General features: G+C 40.8%; 1 protein-coding gene across 5 annotated transcripts in view; it reads left to right on the forward strand.

The window, feature by feature from the left end:
* Positions 1 to 12,632, forward strand: part of mecp2 (methyl CpG binding protein 2) — a 41,347-nt gene that overhangs the window by 13,581 nt on the left and 15,134 nt on the right. For 3 of the 5 annotated variants that reach the window (XM_023835887.2, XM_023835885.2, XM_023835884.2), the window contains exon 2: positions 7,396 to 7,755. In XM_023835887.2, coding sequence (XP_023691655.1) covers positions 7,396 to 7,755 — 360 coding nt within the window. Of the gene's footprint in view, positions 1 to 118; positions 151 to 1,153; positions 1,183 to 7,395; positions 7,756 to 12,632 lie in introns of those variants that run through there. The other 2 variants (XM_072713066.1, XM_072713067.1) reach the window with 2 other exon arrangements.

Consider the following 12,632-nt stretch of genomic DNA (forward strand, 5'->3'; position numbering starts at 1 on the left):
CGTTGGACCATGTTGTTGTTTTTTTTTCTTTCTCTTTTAATTTTCTCCTTTATTCAGGAATCACAACTATGAGCATCCAGTCTTTGATCAGACTAATTGATTTTATTTTGTTTTCCAGTCCTACAGTTCTTTTACCATAAATCATGGCAGGTAAGTTTGTCTTGAAGGTATTAGAAGAAACATAATTTTATGGTTTATCATATAAATGGTGAATGTAATATCTTAGTTATTAATGAATTTAATTTCACATTTAATTAAACTTTTTTGACAAATGTTTTTGTACGTTAATATGAGTGAGCACTGTTAGTGTAAATCCAAGCAGACAGTCCTGCAATTAACAGCAAAAATCAATTTTATTTCTCCATATCTACCAGAACTTTTCAGCCTTTAGCCCATTATTCATAACTGCTTGTCCAGTTAGCGACTGGAGACAGTCCCAGCACACACCAGTGTGACACAGGCGGGTTAGTCACCTCTTCATCTGAATGGCACGTCTGCGGAAACCATGCAAATACAGAGAAAGCAAATATGCCTGCTTGGTCTTGGCGCCATGTTTTTAGTCCTGTGTGCTCATTTTGAGATTTGCTGCGACGAAGACGGCAGTGCATCTAAATGTATGGTGTCTGAAAAAGACGGAAGGAAGTGACATAAGCAGCCATAACTGATTATGCCTTCGGTCCACAGCAGTAACAGGCTAACCCATGCATTAAAACATTCACTGCAGATATCTTATGGTTGTCATGTAATTGTATTTTAGTATCATTTTAGCTTTTAATATTTGTTTATCCATGAATTTAAATTTGGTGGTTATTTCCACTTGCATGGATTTTTAACTAGTCAAATTTGGAATAAGCATGACATTTTTTGGTAAACATGGATATAAATTGTACAATATGTATGTAACAAGCCTTGTGTGGTATTACAGCACAAAATAGTTTTTAGATATGAATTGCCAGTGTGGTGTTTCTTTTTTGTGTAACAGATACTCAGATCTTGTTCCATTTGCTAGCATGTCATTATAGGCTTGACTTAAAATGAGTGAAGTGGCTTCAAATAACTGGTATTAATGTCTGCATGCCAGCGTGTCCTATATTGGCCGTTGACTTCCCTTCTCTCTCTCTCCCCCCCACCACCCCACAAGAAAACTGCTGTCTTCCTGCATTAGAGGATGTGCGAGAATCGGTTATGCACTTTGCAGTGAGACAAATGGTAGTGTGTGCAGCGCATGTTTATATTGGATTAATCAGGCTGAGCTGTCAGTCGTGCTAATTTATGGACAATCCATAAAAAGTTACACTACCACTGTCAGTTAATCCTTAAATCAAAATGTGCCTGCAAATTTATAAGGAATTTAATTGCATATATTCATTTGCTGAATCCAGTCCATTAATGTTATAAAACCACATTTGCATGGAAAAAAATACCCTGTTCCTTGAATAATTCCTAATTACTGTCCATAAGGCTGATAACTAGCTTACCTTGTAGCACTGCAACAGTGTTTAATTTTGGGTTCACATGGAGTTAATATTTTTTTAAATGGAAAATACAATATGTGTAAAGTCGGTTTAAAGAACATTTTTAAAAAAGGCAGCAGAGACTTTTAAAGCTTTGCTGTAACAATTTTTTTTCGGAACATGATTTCAGTTGGAAGTTTAGGCTTTAGTGTGAAAAATGAATTTGTGTTCTCATAAAAAAGGAGTTACCAATTGTAATTATCAAAATAACGTGAACCACCATTAAGGTTTGCTAAACAGTGTAAAGATATTTTAGTATAGAGTGCTTTTGTTTATTGCTTTGATTACAGTCTGTTTTGTGTTTTAAGGAAACATTTATTTTGGTCTTAAATGTAATTCTGACCTTTTAGGGAGGGCATTCAGACTTGCGTCCCTAGAATATAATGCTCACCTTTCTTTTAATGTTCCAGTCAGCCAGTTAATTTGATTAATTTTTTGAACTGCTGGCCATGAACTCAAAGTAGTTAGGAGTCCTGAATGCCCTGCTCTGTGTCACTGTGACGTGCATCTACGAAGGCTGGTCGGAAAAACGTTGTAGGCAAGTTTAATGCTTTTCCTGAGCTCAGTTTTTGTTTCGGTATAAGAAGGGTGCCCTTTGATCTACTCTTTCAGAATATTTTAATATAATTTATAGTTCTAGTCTGAGCACAGTATTTAACCCTGTGCATGGGTCCATATTTATGTGTCTTTATGTGAGAAGCTTGCTTTTAAACAGTATAGCATATTACTTTCTGATTTTCTTGCAAGCCATGTGGTATTCTGCTTTGATTAGCAAAGTCTGTTTTCGTTCTTGTGGAAAGTGGCAGGGCTGCGTTCTTGCTCTGAGGGTTCTTAATCAGCTGCTCAGTGTCAGAATATGTAGCTGGCCTCGCTTGCCTGATCATATGACCAGCTGGGCTACAGCGAGAGCTGGTTCCTGTTATGGGGCTCCTCTGCTGTGACTCACCTGCTTTCATACTGCTGTGCTGCACCCTGTTTTGTGCAGCAGCAGATCAGTGGTATTTATAGTGTGCCGTATTGTGTTTAGCTGTCGCGAAAGTGAGCAGACTGGCTTCTGGAGTCTGAACAGCAGGCATATTAGCTATCAGTGAGTGCAGGGCAGAGAGGAGAGTTCAGGCAACTGAGGCAAGGCAGAGTAATAACTGTATCTCAATGCCACCTATGATTGTACTGCAAACTTCCCACAAATTCATCAGATCATACAATTTGCAACTATATTTGCACAACGAGAGTAAGAGAAGGTATGATGTGAATAAGATAAGAATCTGTCTTTATGGATGTTAAAGTACTTGCTTACACAAATTGTTTAATTATTCTAACACGAGAAGGTCTCCAAACGTCTCTAGGTTACTGGGTCAGGGCTTTGTCAAGAGTTGTTATGGGAGAAAAAAAATCACAAACCAAGAAACATATTTGAAAGTTTGGCCTACTTTCAGTGAATTGTATTTTTCGAGACTAATGTAACTTTTGACAACAGCATGATTTGAGCTATTGAGCGTAAAAAGATGCAGCTTTCACCCTCCCCCCATGATTATGCGATGGCTTCCCATACCCCATTAATGACAGATGAGTTTATATAGTTGAGATGGGATGAGAAAAAGTCAAGGTGTAGGCATCTTTCAGACTTTTTTGGTGGCATAGTATAAAGGTGGCATATACTTCAAATGATATCCATATAGAATGAAATTGAACACATTTGTCAGAACAATCTGTTGCATACTTAGAATGAACAAGGTGTGGTGTCTTTTTATATCATGCCACAACACTACAGCGTGGAATATTTTCAAGTCAGCAGACCCACATACAGAGTGCAAATAAACCTGTAGTAATGACTGTGTGAGTTATTTTAATAAAGGGGTTGACAGTTCTTTTAAAATGGAAGTTGCTGTCTTTTTTAACAGCCACTTCTGGTCTAATATTAGCACCGTATAAGTCATCCTATTCAGCACTATTAGGCTTTCTGACAATGAGCAGAAACTCCAGTGGCAAGACTGCTGTGAGAAGGCAATGTTGTATTCATATGCAAAGTTCATATGGATTTTTGGATCTGTAAAACAACACTGTTTCAGTATATTAATGTTCAGCATGAGTTAAGAATGACAAACTAGAAAATGGCAACCAAATTCCTCAGCTGGTACTCATTCATTGAACTTCATTAAAAAAGTTTAAAATAAAAGGAAAAATCCTTAACTTCCTAGGGTTGCTGTTAAAATTATTTTATGTACAGGGTGGGCCAAAAGTAGGTATATATTTTTTATTTTACAGTTATTTTTAAAAGTTGGTACAGTTTTTATTTTACAGTACTGATTGGGTCATGTTTAGTCTTTTGGGTCGAGAGCATCCAAAAAATCAGGTCCAAATATTTTCTGGAGTTGCCCTTTCATATGTAGCACACAACTGGAGATTGTCCATGTCAGACGTGTTCACACCCTACTAGAGATACTCTGGTTGGTTTAGATGAGGTGTGGTGCTTCGGTAGAGCATGCAGGAGGCAGGACAAGACCTAAAAAGTACAAAGTGTTTTGTTTACAGCACTTTGGCCCTTACTGACAGATGTTCCTGACTCTCGTCATTTCTCCAGTTAGCCATGTCCATTGGGGTGTTTGTCTAAATGACCCTTCTTCACTATCCCCCCTCTGTGGTTTGTAGTATTCCATTTTCGCACCAGTTGCATATTATAAGCATCATCAACATGCCACTTGCTCAAAGTGAATTCTCCAGACATTTTCCTGCGCCATTCACACATCAATCAGAAATTACCTGGACTAGCAAGCAGGGCAAAGTCCTTTTAATGTCCGGTACGACTAATTCAGGCCTTTGCATTCACACATACTGCCCCTCTGGATAATCTAGGGTGGCAGTCCATGTCTGAAAGGGCTTTTGCTGGCTTGTGGCCTGTGCTTCCTGCGGTAGACTCTTGACATTTTACTGAAAGTGGATACATAGATAATGAGTAAAAACAACTCTCTTTTTTTTTATTATTATTAAATCTGCAGTGACAAATTGGCCTAGCCTCTATGATGGATATATTTCATGCTCTTCGGGAAAGTGTTTTTAACGTTTCATGTTCGACAACAGCACAACTGCTGTTGTGGTCAAATCCTGAGATTTCTGTGTATTACACGAGACGGCTCAAAAATGATTTTGTGAAAACAGTATTATAACAAGTTCATTAGAGACACCTGAACTTATGTTCGTATACGTATTAAATGACAAAAACGTTATTCTTCCTTAGCTAGTCTATTTTATCCAACTTGCAAGACTGTCTAAAATATACACCATAAATGCACAAACCTTGGCTGAATAGCTAAGACAGGTCACGCGGTAAATGTATTGCTAACTGAAAAATAAATTAATATGTTATTGATATTACAGCCCGCCATCGCCTTTTCTTGACTATCTGAATAGGAATCATTTCATGTTTTTTTGTGATCCAAGGTTTATAGTTGAAACAATTTTGTGGGAATGATTTTTACTGGAAAAATTGAGATGTAAATCATTCTGGTACCAAACTTTCACAGGTTGTAATGTATTTGAAGCAGTATTAGTATCCATGGTTATGAGCGTGTCAGTTTAACAGTTCATTGTAAATAGCATTGATGCATCCTGAAGAACAAAATTTTAACAATATGTTAAATTGATTGGGCTGCAATAATTTATATCAGTCAATATTACATGATGATTGAAAGGATAAGGTGGCTTGGAATGATTTAATCACTAAAAATAAATCATCGATGTTAAAACCTAAGATTGTAGGCTAGTAAAAGGAAAAATACGGTCTTACTTGACCTTTGCTATTTAGTTATTTATAAAAGAATCCAACAGTGTACCAAGGGATTTTTATGGCCCAGTTTTGAAAGCCAAAGCTGTTACATAGGTGTCCATTGTGCCGAATGAGCTTTGGTTTCCTTAAGTTATATTCCTTCTGTATATTAGAACAGAGGCCTTCTTTTTTAAGGACAGATACAATATCATATGTGTTTCACAGAAGCATACCATAGTGCTTTTGTTTTTAAAAGCAGACTTCTTTTTTTCTTTTGCTGAAGAGGTCTTTTTATGGGGTGCTTGATGGGGCAGCCAAAGCCAAGGCAGCGCCTACACTTATTTTAACAGCCAGGAAAGTTGTAATTTTACACAGGATTTGTAAGTTGTTGTTTTGCTAAGACCCTTTTTTAGAAGCCAAAAGCACTGCTGCAGGCCACTGTTACTCTTTTCAGTGGTCAAACAACTTTTTTTTTTTTTATTAAAACACTGATATAAGCTTCCTTGAGTTCTACATCATTACTGCTGATGAAACAAGCCTGTGGTCCTGCATTAATGATGCAGATTTGCAGTTTTGTTTCGGTGGCTGGCTTTCAGTTGTTAATTGGCTTAATTTATTATGCTCATTTGGGGACACATCAACATGGAAAAATGCACAATTCTCTGTAAAAAAAAAAAAATTTTGTTAAACGAAAGCTGACACTGCTCAGAAGTTGCCTTATTTTATTAGTTATTTAAGGAATGTGAGTTTTTAACTGCAGAGAGGGTCGTGTTGGACATTAGTCACTGGGGGGATGCACTGCTATCGCTTTGCACCTTGCAGTGCTTCCATGTAATATTTTACGTTTAAGCATTATCCAGTTTTATATTTGTTGGAAAAAAAATCTGTATTTTGTTGAAGGCTGCCTGATAAACTACATTGCAGATTGATGGCTTGTGCATATTTAGATTATGTGGGTGTACCTAAATGATGGCATGAAATGGTGTAGATGGGAAGGACAGTGTCCTCACTGTCTTACCCCTCAAATGAAACTAGGGCTGCACAATATTGGACAGAATACACATTGTGATATGTGAAATTTTTGCAATAAATATTGTCATATTTCTAAAACAACAAAAAAAAAATGCTGAAAATTAGTTGGTGGTGCTGCGGCTTGTGCCAACAGACACAATGCAGTTTGCTCAATATCATCTCTGTGGAATCCAAAATATTTTTGTACAGCTGAGGACTAATGTCTTTCAGTGACCAGTTGTTCGCTTTTCTCCTCCTGGCTCATTTTTTGTAAAATTTCTCACAAATGCGGCACACTGTCCAAGAGTGAGTTCAACAGCAAGGACGAGAATGATTGTGATTGGCTCAGAGAGCACACGCAGAGTTCATGGAAAACATACACTAGATGGTCTTGAAAAGGAACATCATTACAATTGCAATGCTTGCTAAGTTTTATTTCGTTTGACAGAGTAAAAATGATTTAGTGAAACTTGAACTCAACCAAGCTGAGTATCACTGTTATTGTAATGTTGACGGTTGCATGTACATAACATTAACATCACACGTTATGCAGGCCTAACAAACCTGCAAACCCCTGAAGAATTTTGTTTTCTAGATATAGGTTAGTCATGCTAGTGTCTGCTTGATTAGATCAGGAACAAATATGGTGCAGCTAAAGAAAGATCTGAGTGATATTTCTCACACAGTGTATGTGGACCAATAATTTTTGAGACAGAATATCTTTGGTCACCCACAGATGTCCCTTCTCAGCATAACCGTGCTTTCAGAACTACTAGTCAGACAGATGTTGAGTTTCTTTCAGCTGAGTCAGATGAGCATCTGTTGAATGAGCGAAATGCGCCTTTCATTGTGCCTGTGTAGAACTGGCCAGCACTGAGGACAAATGTGTTCATTAAAAATCGTAGCAATTTAATGATATTTGGGAGACAGGCTTTAAAAAAATGTGCATGGAAAGGTAAATCTGCATCTGCACAATAGTTTCTTTGCCTCATCTGATTTATCACCGGAAGTGTTTGCATGCATGCTAGGTGAAAGCTAGTCAGTAATATTTCAGCTGTCTATTGTTTATGCGTGTTGTAACACTGATCCCTGATTTACCCCCTGCAGTGAGGAGAAGAGTGAGGAGCACGACCAGCAGGCCTCAAAGGACAAGACATTCAAGTTGAAGAAGGTGAAGCGGGATCGGCGGGATGAAGAGCAGGAGGAGCCCACAGTGTCCAGCCAGCCTCCTGCACCAGGGGAGCAGCAACAGGACCAGAAGCCGGCAGCGGAGTCCGGGAAGGCGGCATCTCCCCATGCCGAGGAGGCCAACCCCGAAGCCTCAGGCTCTCCTAAGCAACGGCGTTCGATAATCCGTGACCGTGGGCCGCTGTACGATGACCCCTCGCTGCCGCTGGGCTGGACACGGAGGCTGAAGCAGAGAAAATCCGGTCGCTCGGCTGGGAAGTACGACGTCTACCTGATAAAGTAAGTGGCACCCAGCTACATGAAGCCCAGCACGCCTCTTAGGTGGGCTTCCTTGCCCACAGCCTTTTGCTTTATAGAAGGTGATCTTGCTTTATCCTGCTTTTCTTCCTATCTAGTCACGACAACTTGCTGAGCTGTTGCATTTTAGAGAAGTTTGGGTAAAACTTGTTGGTTAGCTCCCAACTTTTATACCATAACTATGCAAATTTGTCATTATGAAAATTTTTTAAAGCATTGGCCCTTTTACACAAAATTGTGAAGCGTGTTTGCAAAAAGTATTACATTTTGACTTCAGGCTGTGAGACAGACAAAGTTCTAAATGAGTAAAGCGAATTTAGTTTTAAAGTGAGAATCATAAGTTGCTGTGTGTCATATTTTCCAGTGATTCTGTCACTCATCTCAGAACTAATTCTCCCCCTAGCGGGTAAGATAAATGTAGTGAACGTAAATGTTTTTTCCCCCAAGTGGTGCAACTTCACATACTTCAGACACATTCTTGGAATTTCCAGCCCTTCGTTCAGCTGCACCATTTAATTAACTGAAGAGGGAGTTTTTGATGAATGGTTTCCATTGACATTCTTTCCTTTCAAAATCTGTAGGAAGTTGGAGAGGTGTATGAGAAAACACAGGGCTCTCCAGATGCTAGCAGAGGTGTGCTGAAATGCAGTGTGTTTCTTATGAGCTGTCCCTGTCCCAAACAGAAGTTTCTGAAGTTAGTCTAGGAGCAGATGGGACCTGAGAATCCATAGAAGGGGACAGGGGGTTTGCTGCACTATGGTAGTCTGGCTCATACTGTGACGTATGCATCAGCCAAGCTCTCCCCTGAGGGCACACGCGAAGGTGTAATTACAGAATGATGTTGGGTCTGACATTGAAGTGTATCGTGTGGTATTGGTGCATTTTTGGTTTGTGCTTTAATCCTGGAGCTGTCTCCTTATCTGCGTTCCCGGTGTGTCCGTCCTTTTCCGAGACCCTTAGTAAGTGGGGGATTTGTCTGGCTTTGTGAGTCAGGACTGCTGTGTGAGATCTTCGTGTCTGCACGTGTCGAGTTTATTCATGCGAAAGCCCACCTAATGGCAGAATGAGACGCAGTTCTTTCTCATCCTCTTTAGTGGAGGTTTAGGCTGACGAGTACCAGCAGGACCGTAAGCCACTACGAGATCCTTTCAGGCGCTACTCTCAGGGCCGTCTCATCTGTAGAATTTCAATGCAGAGTTTTGTATAATGCAGCCTAAGAAGCTTCAGCTTATTGGCAGGAGCTGCTCCCTGCCTGAGGTCAGCCGTCTGAAACGTGTGCAGGCTGTTTCAGGCAGCCGCCATCGCTGGTCCACTACCTATCGGCCGTCGATCGAGCATTTCCGTGGTGAACCTTGGCTGGCCAGCAGCTCTCCTGCTCCTTTATGACTCAGGCTTGGGTGGCGAAGCACCCGGCGGCGGAGGTGCGCTGGCGAAAGCAGGAGTGTGATTCCGGGAAGTGCCGTGTCAGAGCCATGTGTTCTGTCATCGGCGAGCCGCGCAGGCCTGACAGCTTCCCTGTCAGACACATCCCGCCGTGGCTCATCCACAGAACGTCTGTGTTAGGCACCTCCTCTGCCCCCCTGACTGCTATGCGCTCACATTGTACAAATAAGGGCCAGCGCAGCTACTGGCGCGAAGCCGCTGCTCTTAGCAGGCCCTGCCGCCTGCACACAATTGCTTTAGCTCTCAAGTGAGGGCTGACTCCAGCTCAGTGTGAGCCGGCCTCTTTTCACAGGGCTTATCTGTGACCCGTTGTGATCTGAGTGATCATACTTTGGCTTCTTGATTACGGTTTTTGCACAGACAACACATGCTCTGTTGTTCTGCTGGAGCCTTTTAGGCAGATTTAGCTCCTTGGAGTGAGAAAAAAAAGAACAGAAAAATCAGAATGTTTCAAATATGGTGCCAGCACTGTTTGGTCTGTTTACACTCTTTCTAAAGGAACAAATGCATTTACAGTTTTATTCAGCAGAAGCTCCAAAATTAAGTGCATCACGCAGCGAGGATTACATGGCAGTGCTTCTGATGTGATGTGCAAAAATATTAATCCACAATATCAACATGGAGTTTTGCTGATTTTTGGCTACCTGATTGCTCTTGGAATCAAGGTTGTAAAGTTTGGTATACAAATTATCCCAGGACCTTTTATCACCCCTTAAGAGTAAATTGGAAGTAGAGCTGTATGGTATCACATCGCTATATAGTTGTAATTATACACATAGCACATGTGCAATAATCACCACGGCTTTAGATGACTGGCGTTTTGTGGCACCCAGAAGTTGGTAATCTGTATAAATTTTGTGCATTCCTATGTTTTTTAAATTTGGTTAGTGGAGCATACTACTAATCTGATTACCAAATTAAGTAAACAAACGTCCATATAGTTTCGAAAAACTGGCATCTGGAAAAATGTTTACGCCCGTCATTTTGAGCCCTGGGTGAGTTTCCCGAAGCCTGCTTAGCGCTACATCGTTCGTAAGTTTTATCTTTTAACATAGAACTTACAAACAACGTATCGCTAATAAGGTTTCAGGAAACCCACCAATAGTGATTAATGCATAATCCATATAATCTCAATGTAATATCGTGCAGCCCTAATAGTTAGTGATCTTTTTATTTGCATTTTAATTGCAATACTATGAAATTTGTACTATGTGCAACTTAAATTGGGCTATATAGTCCGTTCTCATTTTCCCCATGTCTACATCAGTCTGGTGACTCACTCTGCATACTCAGTTGCCTGCATACTCACTGTACTCAGCATTTCCAAGAAGTGCCTTCATGCAAGCCGAAAGGGCCATGGCAGAGTGACATGCCACTTTGCACAAAAGACAGCGATTAAGCAGCATGACTTTAAGGCTTTAATAAAGCTGCCTGTTTATTCAGGCTGTCTCGCACAAAGGCACTGCTGGCAGAGCTAAGCTGAGGGTAAGACCATGAGTAAACTAGCATAGCCTGTGGGTTACCCTTTTGTCAACGTTCAGCCCTCTTTTAGAAAACTGAGTCTCACTAGGCTTCTTACTACAGAAAGCATGGCTGTTTAATCACAGTGTGAGCATGTAACTGATCAGAGTAAAACAGAGAAGTGCTGTTTTGGTATTTTCTGGTCATCTAACAATCATTTAACATTATGAGGTACTTCAAACACACGAATCTCTAGCAAAGACTAACAAAAAACAAACAAAGGAATGTGGATAAATAATCGACTGAAGTGATATATCAAATTATTTGTGTAAATAAAATGGTTGTTACGGAGGCGGAATCTTGGCCGCTGAGGAAACAGCCGCCGGTCAAAGCAGCGTGTGCTTGAATAAGGATCTGAAACCCCAACAGCCCCTTTCAGTGGGCTCCAAGCGTCAAAGATGACAGCGCCGCCCACCTCGTGGTGCCTGCTTCACCCGCAGGGTTTCACTCCGAGCAGGTGCCCCCTGGAGACCGCGCAGCCCAAGCCCGGCATGGGGCATCTGCCGGCTGACTCAGCCTTAAAAGCATGTGAGGCGCTCACTGCCGGGGCCCACCAGCTGCCTGCATTTCATTTTAGAGGGCTTCCAGTGCAAGTTAAGTCATGTTGCTCATGACTGTGTTATCAGCTGAAAACATGGGCACATGTTATTGCAGTGGGTTTGGCGTGGATTTAAAGTTTTTATTGTCACGTGTTCCAAGAAACACAGTGAAATTCTTGTGCACAGGACAAAAAAACCAGTGCAATACAGGACAAACAGTAGTGCAATAAGTTGCCTGAGCAACTTTATCTGGGTTGCACTGCAGAATTTTAAGCAAATGTTATCAGTGTCATTTTGGTTTTGCTTGATAGTTTGATATGATTCAATGGAAAATTGCTGTAGCTAGGTGTATATGGGGGAAAACTGTTTAGATAGGAGGACTTTTTAGGTGGTTTGCTCACTTTGAGGAGATGTTCATCTAAAACCTTTGATCTCGGTGGTCACACTTCCAGATTAAAATTATGCATTGTAACTACAAAAAGATCAACATAAAATTGATGGGTAGAAGTGGAAAGGTTATAATCCAAATTAGCATCTGTGGACGTATTTCATATATTAAATAATAAAAGAGATCTCTCTTTTTTTTTGTTTATATTTAAAGCTTGACACCAGACCTGAGAAAGATGGCCTGTGAGTATTGGAGAAATACACTGCAATATGCATAAAATCACTGAACATCTGTCACAAACGTGTAAATTCACAGGATGATTCTGGTGCTCATCCAGCTGGATTGGAATTAATTACTTAAAGCACTGTGAAGGTGTGACTGATGCATACGTTTATAGGAGGTGTATTCTCATCAGCCATTTATTTAGCTCACTGCCAGCATTTCGTTTCCATACTGAAAACATTTCAAAGACACAGCAGTGAAAATACTGGTAGAACAGCAAAATACACCGGACCTGTGTAGCAGATTGACAAGGTTCTGGCACATTTCGGGCCCCTGCCTTCAGCTGAGCATACAAACGGCAGCGTACAAATCATCAGTCAGAGACCAAGAAAGGACCCATTTAATATTTGGAGGAAATTTATGCTGCACTGTTAAAAAGGTAATAATTTCTAATTCAGCTTGCTCTGAGTTTCATGGAGGATGTGTGGAGCTTGTCTGTGGGAGTGGATATACATTCAGCTGAAGAGCTGCTGTCTGTCGCTTTTCTGGGATGCGCCGGCATGCAGTACCACTGGGGGACCAGTGTCTTTATCACAGCTTAGCTTTTCTTGTAGGCTTTGCCAAGTGTGATCCACACTAGCGCTTAGGATGAAGTCACGCGCCGGTCAGCCATGCAGCCCTGACGGCTCCATGCTGACAGGGATGGGATCCTCAGTGAGCAGGGCAGGTGGACCATGCCATGTTTA

The sequence above is a fragment of the Paramormyrops kingsleyae genome, chromosome 6, assembly GCF_048594095.1.
Source record: "Paramormyrops kingsleyae isolate MSU_618 chromosome 6, PKINGS_0.4, whole genome shotgun sequence".
NCBI lineage: Eukaryota > Metazoa > Chordata > Actinopteri > Osteoglossiformes > Mormyridae > Paramormyrops > Paramormyrops kingsleyae.